The sequence below is a fragment of the Oryzias latipes genome, chromosome 4 (assembly GCF_002234675.1).
Source record: "Oryzias latipes chromosome 4, ASM223467v1".
Lineage (NCBI taxonomy): Eukaryota > Metazoa > Chordata > Actinopteri > Beloniformes > Adrianichthyidae > Oryzias > Oryzias latipes.
The window spans coordinates 28802435-28829668 of record NC_019862.2 but is presented as its reverse complement, the minus strand read 5'-3'; the positions used below and the strand labels follow the sequence as shown (position 1 = coordinate 28829668).

The 27234-nt window shown below is 45.9% G+C and overlaps 2 protein-coding genes across 4 annotated transcripts in view; both read right to left on the bottom strand.

The window, feature by feature from the left end:
• Nucleotides 1-1451: 1451 nt before the first annotated feature.
• Nucleotides 1452-10605, bottom strand: rai2 (retinoic acid induced 2). The gene is made up of 2 exons (XM_004068400.4): nucleotides 10167-10605; nucleotides 1452-4268 (listed from the first exon to the last, which is right to left on the bottom strand). The coding sequence occupies exon 2, from the start codon at nucleotides 4191-4193 to the stop codon at nucleotides 2598-2600; it is 1596 nt and encodes a 531-aa protein (XP_004068448.1). The 5' UTR covers nucleotides 4194-4268; nucleotides 10167-10605; the 3' UTR covers nucleotides 1452-2597.
• A 4121-nt stretch (nucleotides 10606-14726) lies between these two features.
• nhs (NHS actin remodeling regulator) overlaps nucleotides 14727-27234 on the bottom strand; it is a 57851-nt gene continuing 45343 nt past the window's right edge. Inside the window, exons 4-9 of one of the 3 annotated variants that reach the window (XM_020702668.2) lie at nucleotides 26476-26511; nucleotides 24617-24809; nucleotides 23080-23211; nucleotides 19121-21844; nucleotides 17998-18121; nucleotides 14727-17925 (exon numbers count right to left, since the gene is read on the bottom strand). In XM_020702668.2, coding sequence (XP_020558327.1) covers nucleotides 17325-17925; nucleotides 17998-18121; nucleotides 19121-21844; nucleotides 23080-23211; nucleotides 24617-24809; nucleotides 26476-26511 — 3810 coding nt within the window. In that variant the 3' untranslated portion in view covers nucleotides 14727-17324. Of the gene's footprint in view, nucleotides 17926-17997; nucleotides 18122-19120; nucleotides 21845-23079; nucleotides 23212-24616; nucleotides 24810-25287; nucleotides 25470-26214; nucleotides 26278-26475; nucleotides 26512-27234 lie in introns of those variants that run through there. The other 2 variants (XM_004068399.4, XM_023954510.1) reach the window with 2 other exon arrangements.

Genomic DNA, 27234 nt, shown 5'->3' with positions numbered 1-27234 from the left:
GGTTGACCTCTGATTGGAGGATCGTAGGTTCAGTTGCCACCCATGTGTCTCAGTGTCCGGGGACACTGAACCCCACGTTGCTCCTGGTGGTTACAGGTCGGGGCCGGCGTTCGGCTGTGCGTGAATGGGACCGTGAATGCAGGAAAGTCGTATACAAGTATACACCATTTAATATCCAGGGATGTCCAGATACGTCTAGAAAACTGGATCTAGTTCAAACCAGATTCTGTTGGTAAAAAGGTATAAAAATCGGTTTCTCTTTCTGTTGTGTCTCTACCGTCTGTCTTTTTATGTACAGGTGATGCAAACAAAAAGACGTCCAATCATAAGCTCGCTTCTACTAAGCTGGGTCAGTTGCAATGGCCAGAAGGTGAACCACAGTAAATACAGGATAACCCTTTTCTTCCCCACAGTACTGCAAACAATAAAATGACATGTTTTAACCACAAAGAACAAAGATGTCTGAAAAAACCAAAACTTTTAGAACTGAAGCTGTCAGAAAGACATTTTGTTTTTTGTTGATTAAAATAAAAAATTGATGTAAAGAAAAAATATAGTTAAAGGGCACTTTCATATATTGTTTTAAAGACTCACCTCAAAAATTATGATTTTAATATGTTCTTTTAGCAGTTTTCTTATGATGATGGAGATATATACCGTATATATATATATATATATATATATATATATATATGTCTATAAAGTTAAAGCTTAAATTATTTTATTTCTTTAGCTCTCAGTTGTGACGTAGAAAATGCCTTAAGCTCCTTGCTCTGCTCCATTCTGATGCATCCACTTGTAGACAAACCGATCCATGAACGTCTTTTTTTTGTCCCCGTCTGAGCTGGAATCTGGATCCGAACTGTACGGCTGGATAGCTACGATGTTGCTCACTGTTTTTGTTGCACCGCTAATGTTGGGTCGGGTGTGTTAGGGAGGGGCTGTAAGCTAGAGGGAGAGCACAAAAACAGGACTCTCTGCAATGGGGCGGGAAAGTAGTAACGGGGTTGCTCTGCGCCGACGGTCCCGCCCACAACTGGGAGGTGAATTTTTAATGAACTCCTGCTGCTCTGCAGAACCTATGTCCTAAAAAATGATAAAAAAATGTGCATTATCATAATTTAAAGATCACTGGGAACACTTTTAAAGTAGATCAAAAAAGGATTGGAGTGGGACTTTAAATGCCAAGTGAATGATAAATATCTAGATTGTGTCCATTTAGGTAAAAGAATTGGACGGTGTTGCAGAAAAAGTTAATTGAATCGCATTGATTTATGAATAATGTATTGAGATGCATATGATGTCATGAGAGAGGGAAAGATACACAACTCTGCAGAAATCTGTATGGTTTCTGAGTATATCAGTGACTTTTCAGCTATAAAGAGTCAAACTTTTCAAAATAAAAGCAGACAAATCTGGAACACTTTAGTTCTTAAAGAAATGTCTTGTTGCTGTGGGATTGAATCATTTTAATGCAAAGCATGAGTACAAAGATCCGCCTGCTTCACTGAGGGATCTCCCCCCCCATTTAGTTTCATGGCAAAAAACAACACAGAGTTTCCAAAAACGGCGTCAAAAAGAGGCTAACAGGTATAAAAAACACACACACAGCACAGTAAGCAAATATCCAACAGCAGCACACTTCAACAGGTGATTTATCAGCGACATGAAGAAGCCGTCCTCACATTCAGCCAAAACAGAAACATAAATAAAAGCCGTACGGATAATAAATTAGAGGAGCTTCAGTCCAAATCTGAGCGACCTTTTACAGCAGGGATGTTCTGGGATTGCTTAAGAACACACGGGAAGGAGTGGAAAAACTATTTTCCATCTCTGTATGTGGCTGCTGTTAGTTATTGGCCTGCAGCTCTCAGATTTACACGACTGCTGCACTCAGAGGGGCCGAGGCAGGAGCCGACGTGGAAACTCTGGGACAGAGACAAAAGTGCACGCCATGGGATTAAATAACAACAACACTCAGTGCTCAACAGAACAGACACGAAACCACAACCGCCTCCCAGGAGTGGGCGGAGTCTGATCAACACGGACTCTACTAGCTCACTAATCGAAACACAAAACACTCGTTTTTTTTCCACAATAAAGCAAAGAAAGTCTTTAGTTCTTCACCACAGCGGGTCCCTTCATTTTCTGATCATGGCTGACGTCAGGGACGTCTGCCTGGATTCACCTGATGAGACAGGAAGCAGCCAGGACGCCAGCAGCAACTTATATTTGAGGACGCTGCAGCTTCTGTTTTGCTAAGTCATGCTACCAATAAGGAAAGAGCGATTTTCATAGCTTTGAAGTTCTGATTTTCAGTTTCCAGTGCAGTGCATGAAGCTGGAAGGGGATTAGGAGAAGAACCTACGTGTCTGTGCTGATGCTGGACAGTCAAACCTCAGACCAGGAGAACCAGAGAAGCTGCCATGATGGTCCAGAACCGTCACTGATGGTTCAAAACTTTGGCCTGGGTTCAAAAACACTGAGCCAGGAGAAGCTTTGTGTTCTGACTGACAATGGAGACCTGACTGGACGTCCGCGGGTTTAGTGCTGAAGGCTCCATGTGTGCCACATCTCCTGCTGGGAGCAGAAGTGCATCACTTTCTGGGAAGCAGAGCTGCCAGTCTCTGCTTCTTGATGGGAAGGAAGTGGATCTCCTGCGAGCTGACCTTCTTCAGTTTGATAGCTCGACTTTTAGAAACCTTTTTATGAGGGTTGTTTGGGTCCTGCTGCTCCCTGTGGGACCCTGACGGGACCCCGTAGAGCTGCTGCAGCGACGGCCCCTGGCTGCCGTCCCGTTTGATGGAGAAGTTTTTGGTGGAGACTCCGGACAGGCCTTTGATTTTCCCGCAAAGGATGGCGGGGATGGCGTCCTTCACAGAGACGATGACCTTGGCCGTCTGCGAGGCGCTGACGATCTCGAGATTCCCGGCTCCGCTTAGAGAAGCCTCCTGCGCCAAGGAGCTGGACCCGGTGGCACTGGTGTCTACCACCCACTTGTGCTGCCGGCTGAACTCCAGGGAGGCCAGACTCCCCAGGAGTTTAGAGTCTAAACTCTGAGAGCATTCCACACCCAGAGACAGAGCAGCTCCTCTTGGGTCCTGCAACCCCACCTGCCGGTCTGCTTGAAGAGACTTTTTCCTCAGACCTGGCACTGACAGGTCCAGAACGCTCTCCTGTTGTGGACTGGGATACTCCTGTTTTGGTTCAATAGGGCAAGGCCTGACAGAAAGGTCCAGAACCTGGCCCTCTTCCTGAGCTGAGGCGGTGGCGCTCTGTGGCTGGAAGGACGGCGGGCATTTCCTCGAGGGTGGAGGAGGAGAGGTAGCATCTTTGGCGGATGTCTGGGTGCTTTTATTCACAGTGCAAACGGGTTTTGGCACGTTCCCCTTTGTGTCCTCCGTCTGCGGGATGGGAATGGGAACGGGCAGAGGGACGGGTAGAGGCACCGGCAGGGGAATGATGACGGGGTAAGGGACTAAAATTGTGGCTGGTGGGACCAGGGGGGCCAAAGCAGGTGGATAGGGGGGTGTGAGGGGAGGCAGGGAGAAGAAGGAGGAGCCTGGCGACTGACAGGTGGATGGACCCACCTGCGGAGGGAAGAGGTCCTGGATGATGGAGGCGAAAGCCGGGTTCTGCAGCAGGGACAGAAGGTTGGCGTCCTGAGCCTGCCCCGCCGCCTTTGGGTCCACGGCTGCGGGTAGGCCAAAGGTCAAGGGGTTCTGACACAGAAGGCTGTTCTGGCGCGGCAACTGCGTACAGCCGGGGCTCTGAGGGATCACAGAGTGACTTATGTGCTGGATGACCTGCTGGTCCAGAACCAGTGGAAGTGAAACTGGGCTTTGACTTGTGATCAGATAGGGCGCTCCCCCCACCTGGCCGAGCTGAGGGGCGGAGGCTCCAGCCATCTGAAGGTGGATGGGCAGCATCAGTGGGCTGTCTCCCAAACACACGGGGTGGATGACAGTTGTTGCCACTTTGAGCGCCACTCCTCCTGGGGGTTCTGGGTTGGGGCTTCCGGCTGGCGGTGCAGGGTTGTCGGCATTGTTGCTGAGGCCCCCTTTGTTGAGACCCGCCATGCTGTCGTCGAAGGAATCCGCCGCCAGCGGGTTTCCTCCGTTCTCCGCTTTGCCAAGTGGCTCACCGACTTCCTCGGCCTGCGCCGCCGTTGTGTTCAGAGCGTCGTCGTCCATGATTTAAACCATCGAAGAAACGCAGAACCTCAGGTTTCAGAGCGACCGCTGATCCATCACTCCTGCTGTTAGGCCCTGAAACCAAGGAGACGGAGATTCAGGGTGAAAGCAGCTCAAAACTAAGAAGTGGCCCCTGACATCACGGTCAAAGTCAGGATTGGATCAAATATGAATTCATTTTCGCACATTTCTTTTCAAAAGTCTATTTTGTTTGGTTAAAAAACGGAGTTTACATCCATCCATTCATTTTCTAAACCTGCTGAATCCCTGCAGATTCCACACACTCAGTCATTCCTAGGCACAATTTGGAGAGATCAATCAACCTATGAAGCCTTTTTTGGCCTGTGGGAGGACATGAGTACGGGGAGAACATGTAAACTTTATTTGAACTGGGACCTTCTTGCTATGAGGCCAAAACACAAACCACTGCGCCCCATGCAGCCCCGTGTTCACAGATCCAGCAAATAAAATGAAACAGAAGTGTAACTTTCAGGAATACATTCATGAATTCTTAAATAAAAAGCCAAATGAAAAGCTGTTGGCCATAAAAAATAGAAAGAAAATGGGTTTGATGGGTTGATTGTACTGCATCTTGTCAGGAAAAATCTTCATGAAATGATATATAACGCAAAATCAACTTTTTGAGATTTTAAGTGTTTTATAATGTTCATTCCTCAAAAGAAAAACTCCAAAAGTGGTATTTTGATCCTCTAAAATCCTGCTCTCTGAGCACCAGGCCCTCCAAACCGCAATCGCAACATCACAAAGTGAGGAACCGCCCCTTCCAGGAAGAGTCTGTGCTGCCAGCCCCGCCCCCAGGCTAGCACACACACACACTTTCTGTCCACGGTTTGAACTACAACGTTCTCTGTATAAACAAACACAAAGAAACCTGAACATCTTTAACCATTTAAAGACCCAATCCAATAAAAATTGTATTTTTGGTGTTTTTTTCCCTGATGGAAGACATATATTAGGAAAATTAAGCTTAAAATTCTGAGTATGTCTTTATTCAAATCATTGTGAATCAGGAGCAGATGAAAAAAATGCTGTTTGAAAGAGAGCATAATTATTACGTAGAAAATACCCTGCTCCGCTCCATTCAGATGCATCCGCTTGCAGAAAAACATATCCGTCTTTGTTTTCCTCGTCTGAGCTGGAACCTGGATCTAAACTCTGTGACTGGATAGCTACGATAATGCTCGCCATTTTTGTTAGGTTGGGGTTGTGAGGGGCTGTAAGCTAGCAGGAGAGTGTGTACACAAATGGATTGCTCCGTGTCAAAAAGTCCACTCACAACTCAGAGGTGAATTTCTAATGAACTACTGCTGCTCTGCAGAAACTAGTTTTAAAAAAAACAATGCCTTAAAAAAAATTTACTAAAAACTTTATAATAATGATAAAAAAGACCACTTGTAACTATTTACAACAGATCAAAAGATGATCGGAGTGGGACTTTAAGCCAAAATTTGGACCTTGTAACTGCAAAAAGAAGCCTTAATTAAAAGTTAACTTTTTTAAAGTTTATTCTTCTATGAAGATTCCTTTGGATGTGATCAGAAGGTGAAAATGCAGGTGAAGGTTTGGCGCTCCTCCTTCCATCAGGACCACAAAGTTCCTTTCTGTTCAGCAGTCTATATGACTCCTCCACGCAACACATGTCCTGCCTGCGCTGGCTGCCCACCCCGTCACAATAAAAGCATCCCCTTGGGTGTCAGGAGACACACATCCAATCAGTCAGTCAATTATTCATAGTGTCAGCCTTGCGCGATAAGAACAATGTCCTGGAAGTGGTGGGGCACTTTTGACTCATTTGTAAAAAAAAACAGCAGGAGGCATTTGGGAGCAGCTTTCAAACGGTGTTTAGTTGCTTCGGTGAGGAGGAAACCTCCACCTACCCCAGGTGGGTCCACATTGTGTCCTTTCGACTGAAGGTAACGTCACACTACGGTAACCCTACTTGGACAAACTACGTAGCGTTGAGATCTGCTTGGGCTCTACAAATTTTCATTTCACGTTCCCTTTTGTAACCTGGACTGTAAATATGTAGTTGTAGAGTTAGATAAGCTAATTCTCTCTAAGAGTTCTGGTACATCGCCTGTCCTTCCAGGGGGAGGATCCCTCCTTCATGTGGACACCCCTGAGGTTTCTTCGTTTTTTCCGGAGTTTTTCCTTACCGCGAGGGGGGTCTAAGGGCTGGGATGCCAGTTTAGCTTAGTCAGTTTGTTAGTTCAATTTAGTATTTTCCTATTGGATTCTATGTATTCATGATCCTTTTGATTTTATGTTTAACTTTTTCAATTACCGATAGGAAGCCCATCGAGACGACTTGTTGTGAATTTGGGCTATAAAACTGAATTGAATTGAAACCTAAAGTTATTTGCCCTCATAGATTGTGTCTGACAATATTCTTTGTAATTTTTATAAAGAGATTTTGCCACAATCCGCTCGTTATTCCAGTTTAAGTTCAGCCATGGCTAAAAATGTTGTCAGCACGGCTAAATGTTGTTCTTCCGGGTCCGTTCTGCCAATAATAAAGCACTGGGCGCACGGATTAAAAAAAACTATAAGCCAACATGCATTCAATAATAATCATAACAATAATAAAGGCACGTTTGGAAGACAATCTCGCTCTGTAACAGAGCTCTGTCTGTTTACAACAGACTTCATCATATCTTCTCCTATGGTAGTATCGTAATTTGTCCAGACCAATCACTATCTGACACGTCATCGGACCAACGTACAGCCAATCACACGATGTGACGTCAGCATTAGTCTGAGGACCCCGAAGGACCCCGAACGGACGTTCCAGGCCGAACGGTTATGGTACCTTCAACGTCATGTGCCACACATGGCTCTGCAGATTCAGGGACTGAGCGCACACGACTCCTGCGTGATAACAGTCCTGAATGTGACCTCACAGCTTTCCCTGCGCTTTTCAAGCTTCCTTGCTTCTACAGATTGGTGTTGAAGAGTTCAAAACCGCTGCCGACAGCTCCATTAATGATGAACCAGCTTGCTGTGACTCTCTACACGCGAGCCCTGGCGGCACACTTGCTCTTTTGTGCACACAGAGGGGTGCTTTTGGAAGTCATGGGATCCCGGGAGCACAGAAGTGGCTCGGACAGATCAATGAGTCAAACAACAGATCGTCATGGACTGTACACTCATCAGTTTTGAGGATTTCTTTTCCGGTTCCATGTTTTCAAAGTTTTGGTCTCTCAAAGGCCAAAGTGTGCAGACGACCTAATTTAAGAGGCTGGAAGGCGGAATGACAGATCTGGATTTTCCCTCTTTGGATGTTGTGGTCTCACTTGCATTCCAGGAAGTTTGGGGCAAGATATTTCCTGCTTGATAACACGGTCATGAGGTCTAGAACTTGATAAAGCCTCCCTGACCAATATGAAAGAAGCCTTTCTTGGTTGTCACAAACTCTCAATTTGTCCTGCCGGTTGTCCAATAACGCTCATGGTCGGGGCTGCCATGGCGACTGCACTTCCCAGCGCATTACAGGAGAAAATTCAAACACCGTAAGCGGCCCTCGGATCAGGTGACCCGGCGCTGAGTGGTAATCACCGCTGGGCTGACAGCAGTTCACAGGTCACCGCTTCGCTTGAATCACGTGAGAACAATGTCAAACTCTGCAGACGAGCAGAAAAAGGAAGCACACGCACGCAGAGCGATCCAAAGTACACAGAGAGAAGGCTCATCTGTGTTTTTGTTCCTGTTACTCAATCGGAACATGAGGCTTTGCTTTGTCTCCGTGTTATCACAGAGAGGGAAGGTCAAACGGCCACCAGCATCGCCTCTACAGCCTGGGATTCTAGAAGATCTAGCCAAAGCTGAGAACCTTCATTTACAGTTGGATGGGATGCTCAAAACCCCTAACAGCAGGTCCAGAACCAGATAGAAGTGTTCACAAACCCGAAGTCGGATTACTTTCAAGACCTACTCCAAAGAAAATGGCGTTTTTGGTGTTTTTAAACTTGTTCATGTGGCATATTTTTGATGGAGGACATCTACAAAGAAAGTTAAGCTACGATAGCCACCACCAGCCTACCATGCGTTTTTTCCCCCCTCATTTTCTCGTAATAACGACATCTACTTTCTTGTTTTCACACAAAAACAAGTTTTTTTTTTAAACTGCTGCTGAGCTTCCTCTGGGACAAGAGATGAGTGAAGTCTATAGACCAAATCCCGAGTGACACATGGTCCTTCCAGCCTGCACCTCTCATGCATCGTTGCGTAACGATACAGGCAGTCATGGTCATCTCATGTGGTCACTGACGCAATTAACAACAACCAGACAATAAGTGAACTGCAGCCGCCTTCACAGCTGTAGACGGGCGACCTTCTCCTTAAATGACGATGACTGATTTGGCCGTTATTTATGAACAGCATCAGCACAATAGTTAGACCCCGATTAAAGTCATCAATCACAAATTGATCGGTCCTTCTGATGTTAAAATGTATCTCTGATCAACTGTGTTGTTTTGCTGTGGCTCGTAGTAAAAGAAGGAAAGGAACATTAGAGACACCCACTATCTCTTTATCACAAGAAAACAGGCAGAAAAGCACGGTTGGTTGCTCTCGGCTTCCGTACATTTCGGAGTATTTCTCCATTCAAACCGTTGAGAATCAGGAGCAGACGAGAAAAATGCTGCTAGAAAAAGCTTGTACTTGTTACATAGAAACTACAATTGGCAGGCCGCAAGCTCCCTGCTCCGCTCCATTCTGATGCATCCACTTGCAGACAAACGGATCCATGAGCGTCTCTGTTTTCCTTGTCTGAGCTGGAATCTGGATCCGAACTGTACGGCTGATTAGCTACGACATTGATCGCCATTTTTGTTGCACGTATTGTTGGGGGTGTGAGGGGCAGTAAACTACCGGGAAAGCATTGCGCAGCTTGGTGTCGTGCTAACAATAGATTTTGAGACATATTCTGCAGGTCTAAGCAGGACTTCAACAAATTCCCAGAATCCTCATCTTCTGGGATCCGGGTTCTGGGCCAGGACCAGAACCCAAACGGGTCTGTAATCATTCCCACATTTCCTCTTCTTTTCTTCCCTCATTGGTGGAATACACTCTCTCTTCAGACCAACATAACCACGATAGGGAGTTTCACCAGAGGAGGATCTAAAGGTCATCCCCATCGACACCCCCGTGCTCCACCAGACAATTACTTCCCATCAGGCTGCATTCATGATGCGCATCTTTTATTCAGCAGAGCCTCCGCCAGCTGATCCCATAGAAACCACGAGGAGTCCCGGCTGATGGAGACCATGTACCGCATGGAGCAGCTGATCCGGTCCTGATGGTCCAGCAGCTGCTGAAGCTTTGGACAGCCAGCGGTCCGCACACAGAAAGACCCACGAACGGGTGTGAGTGCGTGTGTCTGGGGGGGGGTGGGGGTCCCTGTCATCCGAGCCCCCTGTCTGTGGTAACCAAGGCAATTACAGGATTGCATATGAGCTGCGTTCTCCTGCGCATGTGCCGGGGTTTGAGGGCCGGGGCTGTCGCTGCTGCGCCCGCAGACAGACAGGGAGGCTGCGCGCCGCGGATGCGCGCATCTCCAGGACTGACCCTAAACGCGCAGTAAACACGGCCGGGGGGAGGGGGGGGGGGGTCCGCGTTGTGAAAAAAATAATAATAAAAGAAGAAATATTATAGATAAATAAATAATAATAAAAACGATTTTTTAATGTGTTTTCTGATGACACGTTCAGGGGTAGGTCGCCTCAAACACTCGGTGTTATTAGCGTTAAACGAGATAGCTAAAAAAAGAGACTAGCCCATAAGCCAGCTCTGTGGGGGGGGGGAAAAACCCGCGTGACATACTCAGAATGAGGTTTAGGAGGCATTAAACCCGCACGTCAATTAACGCTTCCGTCGAGCTGTGTTAGCCAGAAAAAAATACAACTGTCAAGCAGCAGTTTCACCCGGAACACCGGGGTCGCAGGATAAACTCACCCCTCTCCAACAGAAGCCGCCTTCCTCCCAGATGAAACCGAAACCAGAGCAGCGGAGGAGGACAGACATAAACGGATCCCGTCGCTATTTATCTCCTCATTGCGGTCCGGTCGAAGCTGCTCGGAGCGAAGCTGCGCACGCAGCTCCGTCAGCGGGACTCTCCTCCTCCACAAAGACAGACAACAGAGATCAATGGAAAAATTCAACAAAAAGACATTTTTTTCCGGATTTATACACAGCTACACCTTCACTTTTAATTGAATATTTTTGCATATTCGTGTTTGAGCGTTGCTTCACTTTTAGGAGTCGTACAGAGAATTATCTTTAACTCATCTATACCCCCGTTTAAAGGTATGGAAGCCGAAAGAGGACATACTTGTGAATATTAGAGAATGTTCACGGTTAGAGAATATAAAATTTTAAGAATATCTTCACTTCAAGTTATATAAAAGCAGAAGTAAAAAAACAGTTATCAATGGTGCAAATATTTATTTCAAAAACTTGTGGAATTTCTGACATTTTCTGTTCTGTATTACAATTAAAATTTGGTTCAATTAAATAAAAAGAAACATCCCTTTGCTCTTAATTTAGGATTTAATATTAGACTTTTGCTGACAAAATGGATCTTCAAACATTTTTCGAGCAATGTTATGAATAAATGAAATGAGAAATCTTTTTGTTATTAATGGTTTATCTTTTAATTTGGACAGTCTTTTAATTTTTCAATGTTTTTGAGCATCCAGAATTTTGACAGAACACAATCAAACCAGTCCAGGCTTTGATTAGGATGAGTTTGTGTTTTGTCTGTTTTTTTTAAGCATTTTTGCTTTGTTTTTGGTTAACATTAATCAATCCCTATGGGGATTAACCCCCTAATGTCTATAAATGCAAATATGCACCAAACCACTATGACTCCAAAATTACCTTTATTTAGCATACGTGAAGACAAAAACACAAAGGAACTTTCTTTTTTCATAGCTGGTAGTAAATTTAAGGGGGTTATGAACTGTGAAATGAAATAATTTGGGATTTATTCTGCTTCTGTTTTATAAACTTTGATTTTAAACCACACAGATCAAGGTGAACACAGCAAATGTGGGTGGAGCTGACTGAGTTTTGGTTGTGTGAAGGAGAAGGGAATCTGGATGCAGTTTGCTTCTTTTTGGCTGGCCTTGCTGGTGGTTGAAAAAAAGCAGAGGAGAATGGAGTTTGGCAGCTGAGGAGGGTGGCAGGTCCGGCTGAGCGGAGTCCCCAGGGTCTCTGTATCAGCCCCGGGCAGCCTCGGCTCTGCCTCAGGGCCTTTCATTGTCCCTCAGGGATGCTGTTTCAAGCTACATAATGAGCCTTGCATTATACCCTGATGGCTTGATTGTACCTTTGGTGTGGTTACCTCCACAGTGCACCCCCTCCCATACACACACACTGCCCCCCCCCCCCCCCCCCATCCAGCGAGCTCAAGGCTGATTGTGCTGTTAAAGTCTAGATAAAATTCTTCAGTTTCTTTTTTTATTTTTATCTTTTTGGGACTATTCTCTGCTAACATTCTCATTACAGAAACAGCTGCAAATGATGTGCAGCACAAAAAAAAATCAATGCTTCTTCGTGTTTTTAGAGATTAGCCTTCACCCACTATCACTACATGGGACATGTGAGCTTTGACTCCTTGGACCTAAAATCATGAAACTAAAGGAAATTCATAAATGCAAATGTTTTTTGTTAAATGTTTCTATACAGCCGTCACACATACATTTGAAAGAAAACATTTAGAGCCACTTTTAGCAATGCCTTGGCTCCAACAGAGTTGAAAAATGTCTCTAAACAGCTGATATCTGACAGGTATTTACACTTTTTATGTTTATTTCATGAGCTCATTTAGGGACTTTACACTTATGGCATCATGTAGTTATGGAAGTGGAGGCCCAGAAAAAGATCTGAAAGCTGAAGATGGATCAAAGGTCGACCCAGAAAACACAGCTCTGTGGATCTGCGTGCAGAGTTCCTCCGTCACAAAAACAAACTGGACAAGAAGCTGCTCTGTGGTTGGAAGGGGATAAAATGGGAAAAAATGATCCCTAATCTCTCCTTTTGGGATTGACAATCACCGTGAAAGACAGCTGATGGCATTTTATAAAATAATAGTGTGAAATGCCATAAAATGTGATTTTCCTTCAGACAGAAGAGAATGAGGTGACACCTGGTTTTTACAGTCTGAACACTTTTCTGCGTTTGACACAATTTGTTGTGAACAGTGACAATAACAGTTGAAACACATCTGCAGTGGACGTCTCAGTCTGACGTCCACAGCCATGATGAGGCAAAGTCTGCAGGCTGCGCAGCTCTGTTTGTCTTCGCTCTCCAAGCAAACAGCGATGTCGTCTTCCGCTGCAGCACATCTGCTTTCTGACTCGCAGCAGCTCAGCAGCCTCCACTCCCTCACATCTGAAAATCTGTCTGCTCTCCTTTGTCCTACCGCTTCACGATCCAGATCAAAGTCCTTTTGGGCTGCCAAAAGGGTCGTATGCAGTATTCACAGGGCACAGTCGGAGGGCAAATACTGACACAAAGCCGGGAGCAGAACACAAAGACAGAAAGAGATTTCCGCCATCATGAGGGCCTGAACACTCTGAGTGGCTACACGTTTGAGAGCAACAACACTGCCCTGAGGCCAAGACTTTCTGTCTCCAAGATAAATCCAGTTCTTCTGAGTTCATCAGCAGCAAACATCCTTCCTTACTGTTTGTTCTGGTTTAAATCCCTCAAAAGTGGACAAAAGCTCACACATTCCTTTAAATGTGATCATAGAAAGACCCGTGACCGAGAACAAACATCCACCAAGTGACTTGTGCATCATGAAGATCAACATCAACCAAGTAGTAGAGAAAATAAGACACACCTGAACCAAATATTGCACTTCCATGCATCTTCAGAAAGTGCCGAGCCCCTTTTGGAGTCATGGGGTTGCTGGGGCCCACTTACCTGCAGTCTGGGAGAGGGGAGGGTAAACCCTGAGCCGGTTTGCAGTCTGTTGCTGGACCACACACACACCTATAGGGCCAATTCACAGTTACCAATTAGCCCATGAAGCATGTTTTGGGACTGTGGGGGGAAAGAGGGGTGACTGGAGAAAACCCACACATGCATGGAAGGACCAAGCATGTTCTGCAGGGGTCCCAGCTGGGATTTGAACCAGGGCCTTTTGCCCTGCCCATATAGCCCATATTGCATTTTCTGTCATTGGAATCCAGTGAGTCCAAAGTTGTCAGCTCCCTCTAGTGTTCATGTCATGTCAGTGAGTGTTTCAAAAACTCAAAGGCCCCTTTTTGTTTGATTGAAGGTAATCCCATTTAAGGAGTTAAAATGTTCCAAGCGTTTGATATTTCTATGAACGCATTAATGACAGTTTTCATTGGACCTTGGTGGTTTGGCAAATGTGCCGTTACGGTGTGCATGTGTGTGCCTGTGTGTTTTTTACTGAATCGCACATGAAACGCTTCAGAAGGTAGAAAAATAATTTTACACATTTTATTATATTGAAACTAAAATTAACAGGGGAAAAAAGTCAAACAAATGTACACTTTGCTCAGATGTTTCTCTAACTGCAGATAAATAAATGAGCCCAGAATTTTACTAGCCCTTGTGCTCTCCTAGGCACTTTAACATTGGGAGTTGGGTCATCTAGACCCACTAGACGGTGCTCTGAACCTTTTTTCTTCAATGATTTGTGATCTTCACTGGCGTCCATGGATTACATGAAATCTTTCCACCTTTATCCACCTTTGTCATGGTAGGGAGAACACGTCAATGCAAGAGGGGGGTCATCTAAGATAGTAGAAACCGTTAAGAGACACATTAAGCTTATTCAGGAAATGTAGGAAAGTAAAAGAGAATAATTAAACAAGGATTAAAATGCGTTTTTTCTGACCATGCAGTTGAGGGGGAAAAAAAACGGCCTGAAAGATCCACTGAAAATGGTGTTTTTAACATCATAGTGTGGCATTTTTCTGATGGTGGAGGACGTGTACGACGAAAATTAAGTTCTAAATTGAATTTCTGAGTATACACCGGTGATGTTAGATTAGAGGTGTGAGGGGCTGTAAACTAGTGGGAGAGAGTGCAAACAGATGGCGGATGGGAAGTGGGAGCGGGATTACTCCCATGCCAACAGTCCCCCCACAACTCAGAGGGGAATTTCTGCTCTGCAGAAACTATGTCCTGGAAAATGTTTATTGATTTAGGTAAAACAAAACAACATCTTAATTATAATCAAAGGACCACTGGGAACATTTTTATAATAGAGCAAAATATGATTGGACTTATGAGATATCCAGACACACAATCTGTGAAGCCGCTGTGATTATGATAAACTTTCTCCATTTCAACACAGATTATGACTCAAAGATTTTAGATTGTGCAGTGAGTTCATTTATTCCTCTGCTCATTTAGTTTAGCTGTAGCAAAGAACTTATGTCTAACAGGTTAATTATTATTATTAGAAGCATAATTACGCTTAAATGCCTGAAAATGAAATAAACTATAGAGGAGAAAGAACAGAAGCAGCCATGTTTAAAGCAGTCACATTTATTCACCTGTTCATACGCTTGATTTATTATGGGATTTCCACCAGGTTTACTGAAAAATAAATACAAGACAACGTGTTCCACAACTCAGAAATGTACAAAGGTGTGAAATCAATGTAAACTTTGGAAAAAAACAAAAAACAAAAAATGATTTCTTTTTACATTAGAAACAATTCAACAACCTCTGCAGCATTTTCAGAGAAGTTCGTGTATTTACAGGTTTGTACAAAAAAAGAAGGAGCAAATGATAGCTGACGGTGTACCCCCCCCCAGTGATTGATGCATGCTGCAACAGACGAACATGTTAAAAAAAAAAACAAGAATCAGACTCAGAATCGGACCAGCTAACTAGCTCAGATTTCTTAAGAAAAGCAGGAAAAAAACCAGAATCTTAGCAACTTGTTGGCCATACCAATGATATGTTTTTGTCAATAAAGAAAATTTCCACTAAAATGTGAATTGATGTTTAACAAACACGCTTTCAGCTACAAATAAAGCGTACCTGAAATATTTGTCTCTTAACCTGGAGTGTATGGATAAATACAGACTCATCCAAAGGATTCTGACTGAAATGTCTTCGGTCTGTCCTATATTGTGCTTGCTTCTAATGATTGAAAACCAATGTAGTTGTTCAAAAATGGGATTTCGCTGTTCAAGTGATGAGATTTTAAGTCAACAGTTTCTCCTTTCACATGCAAGTTCCTCAGAAAAGGTTCAGGAAGCAGCCCTGCAATAAGCAGAGGAACAAACATCCGCCCAAACGTTGCTCTTCCACAGCCACTGTGTAAATGTTGACGCAACGCTCAAACCAAATCCACCATGAACCGTGAGTTCAGCTTTGTCTGCTTTTCAGAACATTTCAGTCGAGTCGTGTGTCCATGTGGTCCACTCCTAAAAGTCATCATGATGAGAATGAAACAGGCGAAACTGCACAAACACAACCGAACGGGACAGAAAAAGCCGGAATGACGCTACCCTGTTATCTGTTCCTATGGAGAGCCGTTAAGGACAAAGTTCTGTTGGCAGTGTTTCTCTAGCATCCTGCTGGGCCACATGACAAGAATACGGTCTTCAAAAAAGATGTGTGAAAAGACTGGAAAAAAAAACCCCACACACGTGTGATAACCAAACCCGCACATGTGGCTTATGGCTGTTCATAATTCACATCTCATTTGTCTACTTCTGTGTCTTAGCTACAGCGTCTAAGATAAGATCAAAAATGTGTTTCCTACAAAGAAAACAACATTTGTTTTTGTTTTTAAAAATTCTCCCCCCCAAAAGTCTTATTTAAATGACTGTTACACTTAAATTGACCTCATATTTCACAGAGATCTTCAAAAGTAACCTTAGATATTCTTGGAAAACCCAAGAATAATTTCCTTCTGGGCTTTTAAAGTTAATTTAACAAGTTTTCTTTGTTCATGATGGGTAACAGCGGCCAAAAAATGTAAAGTTAAAATAGGAATAAAACACAAATTTGACCGTGTTTGACCCCGTGGGTTTTCCAGAGATACGGTACATTTTAATCTGTTGACTAAATTAATCAGAAAATAGAATAAGAGAGAGCGTTTAGAATGATATAATTCATTCTGTCTCAGTGAAAGTATTGCATTGAATGTGATCTGATTAAAAATTAGACAAATATACTTTTGTACAGTTTAAGTGGGATTTTCTGTATAAAATATTTCATCATTAATACCAGAAATTCATTGCATAATGTTTTTGTTTTTCGCATACTCAAATGTTTGTGCTTGTTATAAAAAAAATAAATATCAAAACTTTGAAAGTGTTTGATGGGAAAAGCATGGAGAAGCGTTTGGCACTGAAAAATAAAACGCCCAAACTGTCATCAGATGTGACGACCTGGCTCAGTTTTTACAACCTGACTGTCAAGTTTGTCTCCTGCTGGTGAAGTAAGACCTCCTCCTGAGCACTTTCCACCCGCCTCTGTCAACAACTCACAAACACACCAAGTCAGCAAACCGGAAATGACCTAAGTTCCTTAAACACCTGACCTTCTGAGTTCCTTTTGTCTGCTTTGATCACCTGCTAAAGCCCCATGTCCACACCTGCCACCTCTCTGTCTCCACAGGTTGTCGTGTTTGTTAGGCAGTCCTTAGCTAAAATGCATCTCACGTACTTCCCCCATTTTGACGTTTTTGGGATCTATTGGGGAATTGTTTTGAAAAAGGGGGGACGCTGAAACACGCTGCCGGAAACGCCATCTTCCAAAACTATGAACGAGTCAGTGCTGGCGTCCGGGAAGGCAGGGATCACAGATTTGGTATGACTCTACGTGTTCGTCTTAGGTATTCACAGAATACATATATTTGATAAACTAAGAGAAGGTCCTGAAAGAAATCTTTTCTGTTTTGGGAAGAATCTACAGAAAAAAGGTGAGTGTGCTGTTGTAGGAAGGCAACTAGGAAAAGCCAAAAACTCTTTAAAAAACAAAAATATTCCTCTGTTTGGTTTTAAATAATCTTTTTTAGTTGTTGTTTCTCAGTCCTCCTGCCTGCAGCGCGGAAATCTTTCATCTTTCACTCGGGTCTGTTTGTCTATGTCTGCCGTGCTGCCAATTCTACGTGGACCCCTGGGGGCTCCCGTCGGAGTTCTCCGCCTCGCCCTCGGAGATGGCCTGCATGGGGGTGGAGTACATCCGGCTGCGCACGCTGTAGCGGCTGCTGCTGGCAGGCGGCGGGATCCTGGAGCGCCCCTGCCGGGAGGAGGCAGCCGTGAAGAAGGGTTTTGGGGAGAAGCTGTCAGCGTTGGCTTTGGGGTAGGGGCTGGAGACCTGATCCGGAGCAGGAGGCAGCAGCGGGGAGGCGGGCTCCTCTGCCTGCCTGGGGGACTCTGTGAGGAAATCTGCAGGGGCTTTAGGAGCCACGGGGCTCTTGAGGATCTCCGCAGCCGACATGCGGTAGCTGGAATCGCAGCGACTTCCCTTCCTCAGCAGCAGCAGTTTGAACTCCTCATTGGAGGTGCTGGACTTCTTGACGCTCCTGTAGATGGGACTAGACACTTTATGGAGACTTGGTGGGGTCACAGCAGAAAGGGGCGATGCCAGAGTGGGTGAGGAGCCGCTAGTGCTGCCGGGTGGCGTGTTCCCCGACGCGGCACAGAGACGGCCCCTCACACCCAGCTCGGAGGAGTCCTTCTTCCCCAACACCTTCCTCTTGGACCTGGGGAGGATGAAGCTCAGGTGAGGACCCCCGTAGGCGCCGGCACACACGGACGGCTGTCCCATCACCCACCTGTGAATCATGGCAAACAGGTCCTCCGTGGTGCGGGACTTGGTGGGCGACACAAACACGCTGTCCTCCTCAGGTCTGGACTCGTCATGTGGTGGAGACACCGAGCTGTCACTGATGGAGAACTCTGCAGACAAAACAACAAAAGCGTCTTTTTTCTGTAGAAAACCTTCAGCAAGCATCAAACGTAAGAGATTTAAACAGAATAAACAATTCATAGGACCCAAAAAACACTCATTTTTAGATCCTATTTTGAGCTTTTCCATCAATTTTCTGAAACATAAGGGGAAACCAAAACAAATGTCTAATGATCACTGAATGAGTCGTTTCTAAATCTTAAGGAATACATAATTACAATATATACTTCTGTGTATTTTTTATTAAAAATGTGCCGGTAATAAAATTTTTTTATCATAAACTCTCCTCATCAAAGGCTCAGTGCCTGTGTTTAGTTCAAGCACCAGGCTTAACGCCATTTTTACTTCCTTTTTCCGTCCCTCTAATAGAGGTAAGGACTCCCTCGCTCACTTTTCGTGGTCTCGTTGCGTTGCAGATTTATTTTGTGCTTTTATTGTTACAGGGCATTGTGCTTTGCATCCCGATTGGCTGTGGAGCATTGTCAATCGAGCTCCTCCATGCTGTGTCTCCTACGGTGGCTCTGAAGTTCAAATCCCACCAACAAAACCCTCAAGCGGCTGCAGTGCTTCACTCGGCGCATCAAGCAAAAAACTGTCGGCAAAGCGGGCCAAAGTTCTGCATAACCTCACAGCAATAACTTCTAGTACAGCGACCTGACGGATCAGAGTGATGTGTGCAACGCTCTGAAAAAAGGCCAATGTCATTACGATGAGCGGTGAAATATGTGTTTACTTCCGCGTGTGAGAAAACTGCAGCTGCATGTAAATAAAGCATCTTAGCCACATTAAAGCGCTCTCCTTCACCCTTTCTTTGTCGCCTCATCATCACACTTTAATGCTTTTGGAAAGAGTTTGTGTTTTTTTCCCCCCTCTTTATTTTCGAAGCACCATTCAGGCTCCTGAACCGTTTAAAAATACTAGAGAAGCTACATCAAGCAATGTTGAAAATTAACAGCACAGAAATCAAAACGAGGAGTGTGTGGAGTTACCTTTACTGAAAGAGTCCTCTCTCTCGGCTGTGGACTCCTCTCCTCCGTCCTGTGAGGCACTTTCGGCGGAAACTCCCGATGAACTGTTTTCTGCTTCGCTGTCCCGTGAAGCCTCCAGCTGACCGTCTGCAGCAGGCACTTTATCCAGACTGCTGCACCTCTTGGGGGAGCTGTGCAGAACCGGAGGAGATGGACACGGGTCTCCTGCGGGGGGCTCGGCGTGCTCCTGTGGAGGCTCCGAGTGGGAGTCTGCAGAGCTGATGGACGTGTCTGCAGACTCTGTGCACATCTCTCCTTCATCGCTCCAGGATGCCTCAAGGATTTCTGCATCCCTCCGGTCGAAGCTCGGTTCTGGCTGCAGCCCGACTGCGACGTTGCTCTCCAAAGGAACCTCTTTGTCCCATTTGACGCGAGTCTCGTTCCGCAACTCCTCATTTGAGGTAAATGTCGATTCACATGACGTCTTTGTGGGTAAATAAGGATGAAGCGGGTGGTTTAGTGAAGAACTTTTGAGCTCAAAAGATCTACTAGAGCAAAGTTTACTGGAGGAGTTCATGAACGCTCCCTCCTCGTTCTCCTTGCTGACGGTTCGGAGCTGCACTGAGTTCAGCACGGAGGGGGTAATGAGCAGGGGGTGGGCATTAATCTGCTCTGAGTTTGGAGGTTTTGCTGAACTGGAAGTGTCTTGTTTGTTTTCATGAAGGTTTTGCTCCATGCTCCTGCAGGCCAAGGCCTTGTTTTCACTGTGAAGGGCACTTACGTCGCGGTGGGAGGGGGGCGTCACTGGCAGCTCCAGATCCCTCTTGGAGCTGGCTCCTTCCCTGCCGGATTGGGCCTGAAGAGACAGAGACGACAGGGAGGACTTCCTCTCTGGGACTTTAGGTTTCCTCTTTCCTCCTGCGGGTGACAGCGGACCGGGAAAAAAGGTATTGGGAAAAGAGGAGGTGGGGGTTTCGGACTGGCTGGAGTAGCCGCTTGATGGACTGGCGAGGCCGGCCAGCTTCTCCGGAGAGGTCAGTTTGAACTCCCCCTCCACCGATGGAAGCGAGGGTGTGGTGGACCTGGAGCCAGACTGGGAGGCCTGGGACTCTGAGCCTTCCTGGGATTTCATACACTCGATGACGGTGGTGCCGGTCGCCGTGCTGGAGTTGGACAGGGACCGGTACGGATCGCTGGATTTGAAATCATTCAGGAGCCACAGATCGACCTCATCTGACTGAGCCATCCCACAATCTCTGAATAAACGCGCATCAGTGGAGCCATAGAGGCTGCAACCGGTTAGATGTGAGCCCCCTGCCCCCCAGGCCTCAAGCGGCTCTTTGATTTGTGAAGAGCTTTCGTAGGAGCCAGACAGCAGGAGCTGCAGCTTCCGCTCCTTTGAGCTCAGAGGGAGTTTCTGGAGGATCTTTGGTTCCGACGGGTCAGGGATGCTTCCCTCACTGCATATTTTTCTTAAGGAGGAGCTCCTCTTTGGCGGAGACGGCTTCACCTTTGGTTTCCGTAGAGACAGGCAGCGCCTCCCGAGGGTCAGGTGGGGGCTGGAGTCAGACAGGGCGCAGTCTGAACCGGAGGGTGCATAGCTGTAGGTGAAGCTCCTGCTGCCCTTCAGGCCGCAGTCAAAGTGCATGGAGGTGTAGTAGCCCTCCGTGTCCACGGAGTAGTGTGAGACCGTGTCGGCTTTCTCGGAGGGGGGTTTGTCGGAGAGGTTACTCTCACAGGTGGCCATGCTGGTGAAGCTGGGGCAGCCCAGGCTGCTGTCGGCTTCCCTGCTCAGCTCGGGGTTGAATCCCTGGGGATGGGGCAGCTCAGCGTGGGGGTAGCCCCACTCCCCTTCGATGGGAGTGCCAACTCCCACTTCCTCTAAAATGTCCATGGCTGTGGAGGAGAAGGAACCCGCCCGCTGGGTCCTGAGGCCCTGGTAGTGGTCCAGCATGAAGCCGGCGCCATCCTCTGTGGCGTGAGGGGCGGCGTTCAGAGACAGCTCAGAGTCACAGTGGGAGGAGCTCGTTAGGGGCGGAGAGGCTGCGGGGGGGATCGTTTCGGATGTCTGGGAGGGGCAGGTGGAGCTGCTCCCGCTCCAGTTTCCACTGGAGGACTGGTGGTCCTCTTTTTGGTCCATCTGCCCCCCCAGCCCCCCTGCGGCGGAGACGGAGTGTACCGGGCTGCTGAAGGTGTCCGAACTGGACGAGATCTCACAGCTGCTCCGGGGCAGCTGGCTTTGGGTTCGCTCCATCCAGCAGCGCTCCGGACTGCCCGACAGCTGCTTGTACGTCCGGCGCTCCGGTCCGGCCTGGTCGTCCGTGCTCTCCTCTTCCTCCTTCAGAATCCTCTCCCGGTGTCCCGCCATGAAGCTCTCGGTGTTGAACAGGGAGAGCTCCTCTTCGTTGTCGCTGTTGTTCTGCTCGTCGTCCGTCAGCCGGCTGGAGTCTCTGGGCAGACTCCGAGAACGCAGCTGAGCTCCAGAGGCAGGGAACATGCCGTCTCCGCCGTCGGCCAGGGAGCAGATGTTTCCTGCAGAGTGGGAGAGCGATAGGGAGATTCCGGGACCCCTCTGGTTCCTGATCTTCCTCCGAGATGGCGCTCCTGAGATCAGGAAGTCTTCTGTCTGGCAGCCCGAGTCTCTGGTGCTTAGATGGGTGCTAAACTCCTCGCGGGAGGGAGTGAGGCCCAGACTGGCGTGAACGATCACCGTCCGCTCTCTGGAACCAGGAGATTCGTCAGAATCTGTAAGAGAACGCCATTTTAGACCAACAGCAGAGACAGAGAGAACGCGTGACAGCTCTTTGACTTTGAATGCAAACACCTACATATTCAAGAATTCTGGTTTTGCTGAACTTTTGTTCTGTCAACAGAATCCTGGTTCTGTTGACAGAATTCCAGTTTGAATTTCAGAACTCTGGGGTTTTTTGCTCTGGAGAATTTCTGGGTCTATTTTCAGAATGTTTTGAGTTTTTCCCCAGATATACATTTTTATTTACTTTGATTTTGTTTACACAATTTTTGGTTCTGTTAACATAAATCTAAATTTTGTTTACAGAATTCTGGCTTCGTTTTCAGAGCATCAGATTTATCTACAGAACTCTGATTTTGTTTTTTTTAGAACGTTTTGTTTATATAACTTTTGCACTGTAAAAAAGAGCTTTGGTTTTCTTTCCTTATTTGCAAAATTCCTGTTTTGTTGACAGATTTGCATCAAAGTTTTCTTCTCCATTACTTTCAAACTCATCTTACTGTTAGAATATTCAATTTATTTGGATTTTTTTTTAATAGCATTTCATCCTTTTTCTGAACATTTTCTGTAAATCGAGACACATCAATCTAAATAAATGTCTGGTTCTGACAGAACTTTTTCCTGAGATTTCTCACTGCAGTTTTAAGGTTTACGAGATTCTTAAAAAAAGTTCAGCAGGATGAAAATGAGGCGGAGCCGAGACGTGATGGAGATGATAGAACAGAATAAAATGTATATTATTGAAATTATTAGAAACTGTCAGAAACTGAAATTTGAATTGAGAAAGAAGAAAACTCAAAGCATCTGAAAGAAATTGGGAACTGATTGGAAGTAAAAGAAAGAAACATACGAAACAAGTGAATGAAATAATTGACAGAACTTCAGTAAAGACATTGATTCTCACATTTCTTTACTTGAATTCTTGAATGTTTTTCTTCCTTCTTTCTTTCTTTTTGGTTGTACAGAATTTAGACTTTTCTGTTCAAACTCAGAGCATATTTGCACATTTTTTAAAATCAAGCTTAATTTATTCAGCCTCGGTCTTTCGTCTGTTTTCTATGTCACATCATGATAGTGAGCAGGTGAGTCGCTCCCATGAAAGCAGGACTCTGTACCAAACATGTTTCTGAAAACTCCCAGCATTACCTCTGCATCAGCAGTCATTCAAAGGGAGGTTGAGGCACGCAGACGTTGTGACAGACACATAGAAAGGGTTCAAACGGCGTACCTGGATCCAGCTGCAGCTGTCTGGGAACGCCGGCCACCGTCCTGCGTCTCCTCAGCTTCCGTCTCCTCTGAAGCACGGACTGCGAGTGGACCAGCGAGCAGCGCACACTGGCATCTCTGTCAAAGCCAACCCCTGCCACAGAGACGGACATGTGAGGAATCTTTGTGCGGTTCTTTCTGTAACTCTGTCACGTAAAAACATCAAAGACCAATCGAAAGCTGGAGAGGTGGTCAGAGCTCTGAAGGAGAGGCGGCACGAAGACGACGCTGAGGATGAGGAGAAACGTCTGCGTTAAGTGATGAAGCAGACACAAAGCAGGAACTGAAAACCGTTGGCTACTAGGAATGACTTTTTCTGAGAAATGAATGCTGCTGTGAAGTTCCTGCTTTGGTCTTCTGCTGCTCCCCCAGCCCATCATGACCATCATGTGACAGCAAGCCGGGGCTTCCAGCTCCACAGCATTCGAAGGGCTTTTCCTACAATGTGCACTCCTCATCCTCAGCTGGCTCCGTCTGCGTCCCTCTCTCCTCACGAGTCGGCCACATCAACAGTAAATAACTTCAAGCGGATCCATTCAGGGTCGTGAGCGCAGCTGATTGGTATTCCTGCGGCGTCCTTCGGCCTCTTCCCAGCCGCGGGAGCTCAGCTCCCCAGCGTGAAACACAAAGTTGACTGGAGCTGCACTTTGAAGCAGCATCACTCTTTCTTTAACAAACCACACTCACTTCTCACTTTTAAACTTTTAACCACAGATTCTCAGTTTTACATGATAATGATCTGACTTTGGAAATAAATCTAAATTATTTCAAAACAAATGAACTCGGAAACAGGTCTAAGTGGCTTTAAGTTGTTCCTGAAAGGAGCATTTCCACCTTCACTTTGAAAGTCTGATCACCTTCTGATCGATTTAAAAAGTGTTCCTTTAATAATTATTATGCCGTTTTTAGCAAGAATCCAAAAAGCTGTTTCTAGGACACTTTCTGCTGAGCGGCAGGAGTTGTGGGCAGGACTGTTGGTCCAGAGCAACCCCGCCCCCCCTTCCCCTCCCTGTCGCTGAGAGCTCGGAGCAGGGAGCTTTTGGCCCGCCCGCCGTATTTTCTACCTCATAAATAACCTCTTTCTCTTTTTCAAACTGAAAACGTGTTTAATTATTAAATTGTCCTCAGATAAAAAAAAGAGATTCTACATTATTTTTTTAATCAAATCCTAATTTTTTATAGGATAACACATTTTAAAAATCTTCTGGAAAATTATCCGATCATTTTTCAGTCTTTTTGCATAGAAAATCTTTTGAGTGGAAATGATTCCATGTTTACTCAACACCACAAAAAATAGATAAAATCAAGGCTTTGGACTTGTTAATATGCTGCAGAAATCCTGCAAAATCTTTTTTGTTGTGCTTATATTTTGACTTTAGTTCTTGAAAACAGTCACAGCAGAAGTTAGGGCAGAATCTTTCCAACGTGTCTCAATTTTAGCTAAAAAAAACTTGAAACATCTACAGTAAAGAGAATCAGAGGGAAAGCATGACATTTACCAGTCACATTAATAGGGATGATGCATGAGGTGATGACTTGGGAACTGCTTTTCATTCTCTCCTCTGGGGTGGGCAGCGGCAGAGCTCTAGACCAGTTAGTCTGCTTGTCCAGAGTGGAGGGGGTGTTAGGGATGGGAAACTTAGACCGGTGACCTAGAGCCACCCCGTCGGTGTCGGGGTCAGAGCGTGCAGCCTGCAACAGATGGATATTTGCATGGTTAGAAGGTTAACGTGAGGCGAACGTGAACAGAAAGAGAGTGGAAAGGGACAGCAAAAACTCTGCTTCATGGAGGAATTGAGTGAAGTCAGGGATTAAACTGGGATTGTCAGAGTTTGAGAAGAAACGGATTAAATACACAGAGAGATTACTGTCTTTTTTATAATCTGCTGCAGAAAAAAGAAGCAGACCAAAAGATGAATGCTCGCAGTTGCTGAGTTTGATGTTGAGTGAAATGAAAAGCATGCTTCAGAAAGAATCAAGTCATGCAAAAGAGAACACAAAGACAGAAATGAGTTTCGAAGACATCAACATCCAAACCAGCAGAAACTTTGGAGCTTTAATCTGGGCTGGACTGTCAGCCTAACAATAATTCAGTTTTGGAAGAAAAAACAACCAGAAAACGGCGAGAGATGGACCTCCAGCCCGCCTTCTCTCTGAAATCCCAGCTTACCCTACGATTCCCTTCGCAATGACAACTCCATGGAAATGTCTTCATGAAGGAATTTCACGCAGCGTTCCTCAGAGCTTCACAGCCCCCCCTGCACCCAAAGCCCCCCCACACCACAATCTACTAAAGCTGCATCTTCTTCTGGCAAAACCTCATACCTTACCTCATCTTTCCGCATGAAAGCTGGCAGTGATACTTAAGATGAACTGGTGTCCCCCCTTCCACAACACGCCGAACCCTGTCCCACCCACCCTCCCTGAAAAGGCAGCCCTCCAGCTTTTGTGCTCTCTGTTCCCGGCAGACCAATGAGACCCCGACAAAACCCCATCCACAAAAGAAACCTGTTTCCTTGGAAACTTCTCCCAACTAGTTGAAAAAAAAATCAAAGAGGGAGCACTTAGGCTGATTTGTTTTGAGGACAGGGGAGCGGTTTTAGGAGTGTCTGGTGTGTGTGTGTGTGTGTGTGTGTGTGGGGGGGGGGGGTGAACCAGAAGAAGCTGAAAGTGAGACCAGACGAAGAAGAATGGAAAGCAGAAGAAAGGAGTCATGTTTGTTCCTGTCCACTCCCAAGAATGACATGCTAGTCTGCAGAAGAAGAAGCTGAAAGGGGGAACAGGAGGCTGTGCAGTCAGTCAACCGCAGCACGGAGGGATCATGGGTAGTTGCAGGCGTGAGCTCCCAGAGGTCCACCCTGTCATTAGAGAAACCTCCCTGGCAGCTGAGACCGTGGCTTTCTCACAAACATTCCTCGCATGTCTGCAGCGGCGTGGAGGAAGCCGGCGTGGCCGGCGTGGACGGAGCGTCCTGCAGCGACCCGGCTCCTCCAGCAGGGCGAAACTCACAGCCATGCATTTGAAACAGCCTCATTATGCAGATCAGAAAGCAAACAGGACAGGTGAGGCGGGGAGGGAGGGAGGGGAGGACCGGTACCTTTCTGCTCCAGGGGGAGAGGCGGCAACATTCGGTGGGGGAGGAGGAGCGTGTGGGTTGGAGCTGGGTTGCGACAAAACGACAAGGGAACAAATGAACACACACACAGAATCACACATGAAAACAACAACGTAGGAACAACTCTGGGCCAAAAAACCCCCCACAAATTTAAACGCGTCCTGGTGAAAGATGATTTCATGGTGGTGTGATGGGAAATCCTCCATTTCCTGCACATGAACACAGACACATTTTCCTCTGTACCTGCGTTATTTGTGTCGCTGCATCTGCAAAAAGTCTCTGCGGATGCAGGGTGAGAGGAGACACAAGCATCACTTCAGAGGTCAGACATTACTCAGAGCATCATTCCCCTCTAAAAGAAGTCTTCCAAAGGTGCTCTGTAACTCAAAGTTAGGATAAGGCTGGCTTCATTTCTCACGTAGTTACATTGCTTTATGAGAATTAGCCCTAAATAACACTACGGGTTTAGCTTTAAAACAAAGAAATGACTTAGCTTATAAAAATAAAAAAAGATCTTACAGGCAAAGTAAGTAGTCCAAAAAGTGTGTTACAGTGAATTAAGGATGCAACAGCTGCGTTTTCATTACACATATGCAAAAAACCTTATTGAAATTCTAGAAATGTAAAAAAAAAAACACAATTTTACAATTACTCTGTTTCCATTAAATCATAAAACACCAACCAACTCACGCGAGTAGTCATTCAAAAACACGGAGACGGATGTGAACAACACTTTGATTGACAGCAGATACATTTAAATTTCTGCCGCGGCTCTAGAGCTCATCATCATCCGTCAAAGGAGCCGTCGGCATCTTCTTCAGGCCGTGGAGCGGCGAGCTCCAAACACGTGGGAGGAGCTAAAGATGAAGCATTTCGGGAAATCGATGTTGGTGATTTTACAGAGGAGCCGTGGATCCAACAATTCTGAATGACACGCTCAACTTTTGTGTGATGCTGTCCGACCTCTCGTGGCGCCCGCTGGGCAGCGCCCAGCAACCAATT

Coding starts and splice junctions, on each gene's coding strand:
- rai2 (XM_004068400.4), bottom strand. CDS start 4,193: ATGGACGACGACGCTCTGAACACAACGGCGGCGCAGGCCGAGGAAGTC.